This window comes from Corvus brachyrhynchos, unplaced genomic scaffold (assembly GCF_000691975.1).
Source record: "Corvus brachyrhynchos isolate BGI_N302 unplaced genomic scaffold, ASM69197v1 scaffold434, whole genome shotgun sequence".
Lineage (NCBI taxonomy): Eukaryota > Metazoa > Chordata > Aves > Passeriformes > Corvidae > Corvus > Corvus brachyrhynchos.
In genome coordinates, this window is record NW_008238372.1 from 705804 (window position 1) to 717069 (window position 11266).

The window sequence follows — 11266 nt, forward strand, 5'->3', positions numbered from 1 at the left end:
TTTCTTTCTTTCTTTCTTTCTTTCTTTCTTTCTTTCTTTCTTTCTTTCTTTCTTTCTTTCTTTCTTTCTTTCTTTCTTTCTTTCTTTCTTTCTTTCTTTCTTTCTTTCTTTCTTTCTTTCTTTCTTTCTTTCTTTCCTCTCTCTTTCTTTTATTCTCTTCCCATCTCTCCTTCCCTTTTTCCTCTTTTTTTTTTTTCCCCACTTCTTTTTCCTACCTCAGTGATTTTCAGTCTGTTTAGAATATCACATCACTGTTGATGTTTTTGTGTTTGCAGGGAGGGGCTGCTGCAAAGGAGCAGTGGGGAAGAGATGGTTAGGCAAAAAAAAGAGAGGGAGTTTGCATAGCCCTGGGAAGGGACATTCCATGAATAATGCAGAAAATGGAAGGATGAGGAACATTTTCAGAAAAAAAAAAAAAAAAAAAGATGGCTTTGTGGGGCAGACAACTTCATTTATTCCAAAGAAAAGGCAACTCACACATCTTAGCAAATCAGCGGGATTGGCTCCGAAGAATGGCTTCAATTACTTCACCTCTCAGCTCTCTCTGATCTTGGGGGCCCAAGGCCGCTCAGAACAATCGGCCAGCCTGACACTAATTTCAAGCACGGGCTCAGAGTGGTGGTTCACCCCTTCAATCCATCCCTGCAGCTTTCTGGGGACTTCTGTCGGGGGGTTTGGGCCGTGGCAAGCGGAGCTGGCACGGGGGACCCGCGGAGCACGAGGCTCTTTCTGTTTTGCGCTGCTGTTAGCAGTGGGAAAGGCAGGAATACATCCTGCCGCAGGCAGAGCTCAGGGGAGAACAGGGAATGCACGGCTATTCAGGGCAGCTCTGTACTGTGCGGGTTTGCTCAGAGCACTGGGAATCCATGGAAATCTGCTTTTGGGATTCTCTCAGAGCCCTCGCCCTGCTGGTGGTGGGGAGGACACAAAGGAACTGTGTGAGAGCAGGGCTTTGGCTCTGAAGGCTCAGCTGCCAGCTGGGTGCAGGTGAGAGTTTCTGGCAACCTGGAGGTAACATTATTTTTATTTTAATATTTGTCTTCTTCAGAGGCATTTATAGAGCTCCGAGTTTTTGACCCCATTTGTGGCAATTGAACATTTCTCCAGCTGCTCTAATTTATCGCTTCATTTCCAGCTCTAACAGGAGCTCTTCTGTCTCTGATGAAACACCAGAAATTCCTACAAAAACCCCTCTAGTACAAATCACTGCTGAGGAAAGAATTCATTTGGATTAATGGCTGTGATTTGGAAGATGGTTTTGATACACCCAGCTCGTGTTTTAGAACTGGAGCGTGGTGCCCCAGCTGCAGGGAGTGTTTGAGGACAGCAAATGATCCAGCTGCTTTTATTCCATGTTTTCCCCAGGTGGAGCTCACTGGAAACAGCATTTACGAGTACATCCACCCCTCGGATCATGATGAGATGACTGCTGTCCTCACTGCTCACCAGCCTCTTCATCCTCACCTCCTGCAAGGTATTTGTGGGATCTGGCATTAAAATATAGTGAAAAAAGTGAAAAAAAACCCCAATCCCAGGCTGAAATGGAACAAATTGCAACCCAAAGCATCCCATGAATCCATAAATTCATATTTATCCTGCTTGAAGCTCAAATGGAGGAGTAGCAGGAGCTCAAAACTGTGAGCCAGGATTTTGGGGTGCTGCACTAAAGGGCATGAGGTACCCTAAATTCAAGAATACCTTTCTTCCCATGGAGTCCATGAAGCTTTGAACAGGTTTTTAGCTTTAGCCCAGTGGCTGTTTGATCTCTTTTATTTTGTCATCATTGCTGAGGCCGTGGAAATCTTGTGGTGGTCTGGCCATGCACAGCTCAGCTGCATGGCCTGAGTGGAAGAACAACTAACAGAACATCAGGTAATTGGGAAATTGAAGGGCATCTTTAATATTTTCAAAACAACTGTTAAATTCAAAGCTTGGACAAAAAAACAGACCTAATATTCTCTGTAGGCAGAGCAGAAATGGGGTTGGTAAAGGACTTGGGGTTAGAAAATCTCATTGAAAAAGTGATTTTTTGGAGGAAATTAATGTCCTCTTGCCTTGCTGTCACCCTGGCCGTGCTCAGCCACCCACAGAAATATTGGCATCACCCTGTGAGTGTGAAGTTGTTACCCCAGTGGTGCAATTCCTGTGTCAGTAACACAAATATTCACATTCTGGTAGTTTGTGTTTCCTCGGGGGCAATCCTTTGAACTTGAAAAGATCAGAACTAATCTGGCTCCAGCACAATGGAGCTTCCACTTGTGATTCATCATTGATTTATCAGCTGGAGCTCCCATCCTGCCAGCTTTTGTCAGTCCTTTCAAGGCTCCTAAAAACCACGAGGAATTTTGGGTTCTTGCTGCAATTCTGTTTAGGATCAGGTTTGGGGTTTTTTTGCAGTTCTGGTGCCTGTGCTTGGTTCTGGCCTCTGTGATTCCATCAGAGCAGAACTGTGCTCCCTCTAAATTCAGGGAATGTTGTGTCTGGGAGCACCTGGACTGCTCCAAGTGCTGGAAATGGAAGAATTATCTCAGCCTCCTTCTATTTTCTTCCTCCCCAAACAGGTTGTCTTGGAAAAAAACCCTCCCTTGGTATCTTGGAAAACAAACTCTTATTTTTCTCAGACTCTTCTCTATGATTATTTCATGCTTTGCTCATTCTTCTGTCAGAATTTTAAAAAAAATTGATATTTTTTTTGAACCCCAACATTTTTCCCTTTTTCCACCTTACTGATAAATAGAGGAGATACCTCTGCTGTAAATGATTTCAGGGTGATTTTGATGGTGGGACTGGATAATTTTTAAAGTCTCTTCCAGCCTCAATAATTCTGCAAAATCCGTGAGTTTTTGTGCAGTTTTGCAGGGATCCAGAATTAGTAATGAGATATTTTTATACCTGCTGGCTTGGCAATGGCAACAGCCTCCTGTTTTTCTCAAAACTTAAATATTTTTAAATTCCTTATTTGAGATTTTTACAAATTTAAAGCCACGAGCATCTGACTGGGATTAATTTCTGGGTCAAAAGCAAATAATCTCACAGCTCTTCCAGTTCTTCCCAGATAAATTCCTCATTCTCTGCAGCTTTCTGCCCCATCCTACATTGATAAGGAAATTTAGGATAGGAATAAGGAGAATTATTTCAGATTTTGGTCTGTTTATGTGTGTTTTGTATCAAATTTTGTGTGGCAGAGGAAATGAATTGATAAAAACCTCGAAGTAATAGAATAGTCTCGGGATTCCCAGGCTTGGAGGAGATAAATAAAGGAATTCAGCTGTGTTCTGTTTAGGGATCATTTTAGTTTATCTCAGTTCTGTGTCTGTGTGGAGTGGGTGTATTAAATGTACAGAATATACAGCTCAATAGTTTTTAAATGATCAGAATGAACAAATATTTATTTATTTTTGTCTTCCCTGTGCCAGTAATTCCCTTTCCTGTAGTGTTTTATCCATTAAAATCTTGAGGTATAACCTGAAATCACCTGGCCTGCAATAATCAAAGCAGGTTTTTTTATTTAATCCAGTGAAGACTTAAAAACTATTTCATAAATGACAGGAAGGAAGCAACTTCTGTCTGTATCTGAGTAGATATTTTCAATATTTAAATAAAACATGGAGTTCTACAAATAACTTAAAGGGCAGTGGGGTGGAAGTGGTTTGACTAAAAAACAAAAAAAAACCAAGAGGAAACCAGACTATTTTAAAGAGCTTTTTTTGCCATTTCAGTTGATTTTCTCTCTTTTAATCTTTTAAAACACATCTGGATCATCAAGTCACTGGGTGGAATAAAAAATTTCCTTTGGTAACTTCATTATGTTATAGATTTCTCCAATCTGGGGCGTTGCTTAGGCGTAAAATCAATATTGCACTGCAGACACAAACTTTTATATCCCAAACTTCCAGCTTGGCTCACGGAACTTGCCTTGCTCAAGATGTTTTCTTCAGCTAAAGCTCAGATATTTACATCCATTTTCAGTCGAGCTGTTGTAGCTGGCTAAGATCTGTTTTGAGAGAAATAAAAGCACAAATGTCAACAATACCTGTGCTTGGTGATATTCTGTTACTGGTATTAAATAGCCCAGAGCATAGATTGGTTTTGACCTCTTCTTTTACAGTCTTTGTAAATTTGGATGTAAATTTTTTATTTATTTCTTAGGGAAATGCAAATTATTGCTTTGCATAACATCAGACAGGGTGTGGATTTCTTTACACAGTCCTCACTGTAACATTGTTTTCTTCAGATAAATCACCCTGGTATTTAAAAAAAGAGGACATATTATTTATAAAGCATAAACTTTCTTATATTATTATATTTTATTTTTTTAAGTTTGCCCTGGACTTGCTCATTTTTCACGTAGAACAAGGCACAGCTTCAAACATAGAGTGTAGATAACTTGTTTTTCTAAAAGACAGGGGAAATACTTGAATAATCCCATGATTCCAGAAGTTTGGACTTTGTAGCAATATTAAAGGTAGTAAGATTTGGGAATAAGGTAATAAGATTTGGGGAGGGAAGTGCCCAGAGAAGCTGTGGCTGCCCCTGGATCCCTGGAAGTGTCCAAGGCCAGGCTGGATGGGGCTTGGAGCAACCTGGGATAGGGAAAATGTCCCTGCCCATGGCAGGGGGGTGGAATGAGGTGATTTTTAAGGTCCCTTCCACCCCAAACCATTCTGGGATTCTGGGATCTCTTTATCAGAAAGCAGATCAGGAGGTGCCTTGATTACCATGTGTACAGATTTCCAAAGAAACAAAATACTGGGGACTAAAGGATGGATTTAGAAGAGAAAACCCATTTCAAGGACCAACATCTGTGCACTGAAACCACAAAAGCTCAAATCAGAATAATGCACACGTTTTTAACTGGGAGTTTGATTAGCCACAGGAAAAATATTCCGAGGGAAGCAGTGATTTCTTCCAGTGTTGATGTCTCCAGATCAAGGCTGGCTGTCTTTGTAGAAGACAGAATTTAGGCAGAGAGAAGTTTCTGAGCTCAGCACAGGAGTAAAAGCCTTTTAATATTTATATTTAATGACCTGAACCGCCCAAGTTACTCCTCTGATCTAATTCTCCTTTGGATTTTAAGTCTCCAGGCCATGACTCCATGAAAGCCATAAACCCCATGATCTGTGGAGGCTTTGGAGAATTTCAGTCTGAACTTACAAAGTCTTTAAGCTGCTTTTTACTTGCATGACCAGCACAGAAAATGTAAAGCAATAGGTACGGATCCCTTGCTATGAGAGAAGCCAACAGCTGGGCTCTTTCTGAGGGTGTTTTGGGTGGGGAGAAGGAATAATCTCCCTCACACACACATTAAAATTAGGGAATGCCTCAGCAATTGTGTGAGTCTTCAGGTCAAATTTGCAGCAACAAAACAAATCCATTCTATTCAGCTGGGGTGGGTTAGCAGAAAAAATAAGAAGGAGGTAAATAAATAAAAGAGGAAAATATTTTGCTCTCTGTTCCAAATTGTGAGTGCTGGCTGTGCTCAGATCTCGGACGACTTCACTGCAAGTATTGCTTTAAGTATTTCTGCTCTGCAGCACCTCGGTGTGCTTTGGATTGGTTTGGTGCCTGTGAAGACTCAAACCTGACTTTCACACTCCCTGTGCCACCTGTGTTTGCTGCATAGGCTGAGATCAGGATCCCTGGGCCTCTATCCTAAACCAGGATGGGATAACAGCAGTTTTTGAGTCCTGGAAACCCGCAAAGTTATGTTTGTGACTGACTGGAGACTCAGGGCCTCCTCCTTAGTGCAGGACACCTGGCAGGTGGTGGTTGTGGTGTCCTGTCAAATTCTGGCTCATCATGGAATATCCTGAGTGGGGAGGGACCCACAGGGATCATCCAAATCCATCCTCTGGCCCTGCCCAGACCCCCCACCAATCCCAGCCTGGGCATCCCTGGCAGCGCTGTCCAAACGCTCCTGGAGCTCTGGCAGCCTCGGGGGCGTGCCCATTGGGCCGTGCCTCCCTGGGGAGCCTGGGCAGTGCCCAGCAGCCTCTGGCGGAAGAACCTTGTCCTAAATATCCCCCTAAAACTCCCCTGGCCCAGCTCCAGCTGCTCCCTGAGTCCTGTCCCTGTCCCTCTGAGGAGCTGCAGCCCCTGAGGAGTCTCCCCTCAGCCTCTCCTGCTCCAGCTGGACATCCCAAGTGCCCTCTCCTTGTGTGGCCCCTCCAGACCCTTCCCCATCTCGGTGTCCCTCCTTTGGGTGCTCTCTAAGACTTTTAGATCTTTCTTCTATCGTGGCACCCAAAACACCCCCAGCACTCGGGGCGAGGTGACCCAGCTCAGAGCTGGCAACCCAGAGCAGCTCCAGAACTCCCTGCAGGCCTGTGAGGAGTTTGTCCCTTTCCTCTCCTCACACAGAGATTAAATCTAAATCTCCAGGCCAGTCTAAGCAGCCAGGGCTCAGCAGCAAGGCTTTTTGGTACTGGCATGGGGAGGGGACAAGGCTGGCAGGGGTTTGTGACTCGGTGCCAGCAAGTGCCCTCTGCAGGGGGGATGAGCACTTTGAGGCTGAAAGAGGGGCTGCAGTTCAGGGTCTGGATGCTGAGGGTTACTCCAGGATTACTGATCACAGCCAGCTCCCAGCAGGAGGGTCTTTGAAGGGAAAACCATGGAATACCAACACAAGCTGGGATGAACACGCTGTGATCAACCAGGACCTTAGCCCTCAAATGATGTTACAATCAGAACAACTAGGTTGCTGCTCTGTCTCCCTGTACCAACTACTTATGCAGAAATCTTTCTTTCACAGTTCACAACACAGAGTTTAAGGCTTGCAGCAGAGCAGCAACACTTCCCAAACCATCCATCTCCTGTCCTGGCGGCTGCTGCAAGCAAGAAAACAAGCAAAATAAAAAATACTTGCACTGCAGGTTAAGCAGGGCAAGGAATTAATCAATGCTGCTCTTCCGTGTGTGTTTGCAGGCAGACATTGTGTGTCTCTGATTGGTTTCAGATGCTTTTCCTGGGATTTGAAACCTTTAAAACACATCCATAGCTTCCCAAATTTTGCTGACTCACGCGCCGAGGCGTGGCGTGCTAAAAGCAGTTTATTAACATTCCCCAGAGCAGGGAGAGAAATGTGGTAGTTCCTGTAGCCATCCCAGTTTTCTGCTAACAACTGGATAATTCTTAAATGATGAGTTACAACCTGATGGAAGCTGCACAAGGAATGTGGAATACATTATGTCAGGCTTTCTCCACTCCACTTGATGCTTTAAGGGCTCTGTTTCCCTCAGCCAAGAGGCAAATCTCCGTGCAGACTTTTCCTACATCTTCCCTACATGCAGAAACCTCATCTTTAAAGAAGGGAATAGAAACATTTTGCATGTGGCAAGATGTTTGTTGCACCAAGTTTTAAAGGATTTTTTTTCTAGTGGTACCTGTGCAAAAGACAAACATTGAGAGGAATTTTACTTTTCATTAATTTGAAAGTATTTTATTGAAGAAAAGTTACTGAGGGGTAATGGTGTATCATAATCCTGTTGCCACTGTTTGTTAGGGTTACTTGAGAAGCATAGAAATAATAATTTTATAAATGATAATTTCGAAATTAAAATCAGAAATTTTGATGTACAAAAGCGGCAAAGAGGACAAATTGCTGACAACTCATTAAAACATCTCTTTTCATTGGTAATTAACAGTAAAACACACCAAAGCAGAGAGTCTCAGGCTGTAAAAGCTGTTATTTTCCTTTCCTGACCAGTTCTGTGTGGAGTTTCTTCTCTAACAAAATTTTGGAAACAGCACTTTAAGGAAAATTCAGGCAAATGTCAGTAAATGGCTGAGTTTGGGTATGATAGGAATGATAATAGAGACAATTTCCCCACTGCAGCGCTGCCAGGATTCTGAACACAGGCAGGAAATAGAACAAACTGCCCAAATGGGGAGGAAACTGGGGCAGTTTGTGCAAGTTTGGAACTCCAGGATGGGCTGACAACAGAATCAGTTGATTTTCTACCACAGCAAAGCCTTACCAGGGAATATCAAGGTGTTTGCAAGCCCCTTCTGCCAATCGTGGGTTTCCACCTTCCAGGATTAGCTTAAAGCAGTGTTTTGCAGGCATCTCCTCTGTCTGAGCCCCACGCCTCTTTCTTGGTTTAGAATTTGGTGTCACCCTCGTTCAGAATTAAGGGATGGCAGTTGTGGTGTCCTACATCCTGTTCAGCCTGGGGAAGAGAAACATCTTCTAGTGCCTAAAGGGGCTCCAAGAGAGCTGGAGAGGGACTTTTCATGAGGGCCTGGAGTGACAGGATAAAGGGGAATGGCCTTAAGCTGGAGGAGGGCTGGATGGGATCTTGGGCAGGAATTGTTCCCTGGGAGGGTGGGCAGGCCCTGGCACAGGGTGCCCAGAGCAGCTGGGGCTGCCCCTGGATCCCTGGCAGTGTCCAAGGCCAGGCTGGACATTGGGGCTTGGAGCAGCCTGGGACAGTGGAAGGTGCCCATGGCAGGGGTGGCACTGGATGGGCTTTAAGGTCCTTTCAACCCAACCATTCTGGGGTTCCAGGATTCTGTCTCTCACAAATCCATAACCTCGTGCTGATGAGAGACAAGCCAAGGTCCTCCCGAGCTCTTTCACTGAGCCCTGGGCTGTGTGGGACCCAGATGCTCTGCAGATCCCACCAGAACAGCAGCAGAGCACGTGTGACTTCACAGAATGGAGCAGAGACAACAAAAATAACCAACTAAAAGGGACAAAAACGTGCAGAGTGCCTGGGGGATGGGCAGTGAGGCGTTATCCAGACATGGATTTGTGGTATCTGAGTTCCCAGGGTAGAACAGCCCTGCAGGGACACGGAGACAGCTTATCACACATGGCCTTATCTCCAGAGGGGTGCAGGAGCTCGAGGCAGGCACAAGGTGGACGGGAGGGAAGGTGGAATCAGGTGGCCACGAGTGCACTGCTCTAAAAGTGCGCTCCCTTTTCCATCTTCCATCCCCTGCACCTGAGCTGGAATTTGGTTTTGCACTCAAGCTGCCGTGCGGAGCAGACAAAAATCACCGGCTGCATCAGGAGCTCCCAATTTTAATGCTTCTCCACATTTTTTTGTGTAGTGACAGATGAGATGCCCCACTGCTAAAGCAGCACATGGGCAGCTTGAGGGATATTCATTTACAAAGTGGTTCTGCAACAGAGCAATGCCATATTTTGCTAATGTCAAAACTTGGAAGTGGGAGATAAAAGGGCAGCTTTTACCTCAGAGAAAACAAAGGCATGAGAGGTGAAGCTGTGGGGAAAAAAATTCATGGTGATCTTTTTTTTTCTCAATCCACTGAGCAACCACAGGATTCTGTGGCTGTTTTCTGTCAAAAGAGATCAAAGATGGATTGGAAAGCAAAGATGAATTTCAGAGTTGCTCCCCTAGGGATGGACAGTCCTGGCTTCCATAAAGCCAACCATAATTTCCCAGAAATGCTCGGAGAATCCTGCTTGGCAGTCGTGCAATAGGAGTGAACAAATGCACTAGTTCTTTATCTGAATTATCAAGACTCCTTTTCTTTACCATGGAATTGATCCTGTTTATGAGAGTATGAAAATACAAATCTGGGAAATAGAAAAAAACTGGTTTATTCTTGCCTTAAAGTCACACTGTGCTGCAGGATAAGCTAATAAAAGGAAAGGGATTAATGGAGAGGTGACACTTTGTAGAAATGGTGCTCCAGGAAAGAAATACAACTTCTGTATGTCCACACCAGCAAGGATTTTCTGTTTTCTCATTCCCAGGTCGCTGCATGTCAGCTCTGTATGGACAAATTTGGGCTGGGATTTGAATGAAGCCTTTGAATTTCTGCCTCATTTATAGCTTTTACTGAATCTACTCAGCTCCATCTGTTCAGGGAGGGAGCTCTGTAAGCTGAGCAGGCAATAGAGAAGTAATTACTAGAATAGGAAAACCTCCATGAGTTTGCTAAGGGAAACATGGATTTGGGTAAAAAATGAACAGTGGTGCATTTGAAATGAACATCCTGGACATGGATGTGAGCTCTGACTTCATGGAATCACAGAGTCATGGAATGGTCTGAGGTGGAAGGACCTTAAAGCCCATCCAGTGCCACCCCTGCCATGGGCAGGGACACCTTCCACTGTGCCAGGCTGCTCCAAGCCCCATCCAAGCTGGCCTTGGGTACTGCCAGGGATGGGAAATCCACAATTATTGAACAGAACAGAATGGAATAGAACAGAATAGCTGAGCTGGAAGTGACCTACAAGAATCACCCAGTTCCAGCTGGAGTATCTCTGTAAGACTTTCTGCTCTCCCCAGTATCATTTCGTTCCTCATCCTTCATCAGCTGATGCCTGCAACCTGTTGGTTTCACCTTTCCTCTATGATGAATAGAATAGTTTATACACAGAATTTTTCGCATTTCTTAACACTCAGAGGAAAGGTGTTCAATCAAATGATCAGTTCCTGTGATGCATTTAGATAGTTAACATTCCTGGTTAATTAAATACAGTGGCCAAGCTTCACTTATTAGCTGAATATTCTCTAACAATTAAGAAGGTTATTTTCCTTCAGAGTTTCTTGTCTTGTGATTCATTCATAACATTTCATTTTTCATTATTTTCTCTCTTGACTTTCCTGTCTCTGGGTTACACCCAGCGATCTCTTGACCTTTAAGAACTGGCAGCACTTTGTTGGATTTCTTTCTGTTTCAAACCTGTTTTACCTTCTTGACAGCCCAAGATTCTCTCTGGGCTCACACATTTGCTTGAAAGAACCCCAGTGAAATCAATAATTTCATAACTGAGTCTAGATGCTGCATGTTGTTATTTTTTCTATTTTTTTCAAAACTTAATTGTGGTTTCTCCTCTTTGAATATTCAGTGTCTCTCTCTTTGTTTGCTAAACCTCTAAGTACCCCATTTTCTACATCATCCTCATCAGAGTGGAGAGTCTTAATTGCATCAGGTACAGCCTGGATTTGATATCTCAACTTCTGCATTATCCTGATGGATGTGACAGCATCCAGCAGGATTCCAGGACTCTCTTTCCCATTCAATCAGCTTTACACTTGCAAATTTAATTTAGTTCTTTTTGTGCTTTGCTGCCCATTTCTGCTACTTTCGAGGATACTGGGGGGGTCACACTGGTGAAGTTACTATGAATATTAATTTGTAATGAATATTAATTCACAGTCTTGCACATCCAGGTCGTTATGTGAGGGGTTTGGTGCCAGCTCCCTGCTCCAGCAGGGCCATCCCAGAGCACAGGGCACAGGATGGTGCCCTGATGTGTCCCTCCCGTGCTGGTGTTTGGTCATTCCTG

General features: G+C 44.1%; 1 protein-coding gene across 1 annotated transcript in view; it reads left to right on the plus strand.

Moving 5' to 3' along the window:
• Nucleotides 1-11266, plus strand: part of SIM2 (single-minded family bHLH transcription factor 2) — a 54014-nt gene that overhangs the window by 15826 nt on the left and 26922 nt on the right. Inside the window, exon 4 of the mRNA XM_008635288.2 lies at nt 1366-1474. Coding sequence (XP_008633510.1) covers nt 1366-1474 — 109 coding nt within the window. The remainder of the gene's footprint in view (nt 1-1365; nt 1475-11266) is intronic.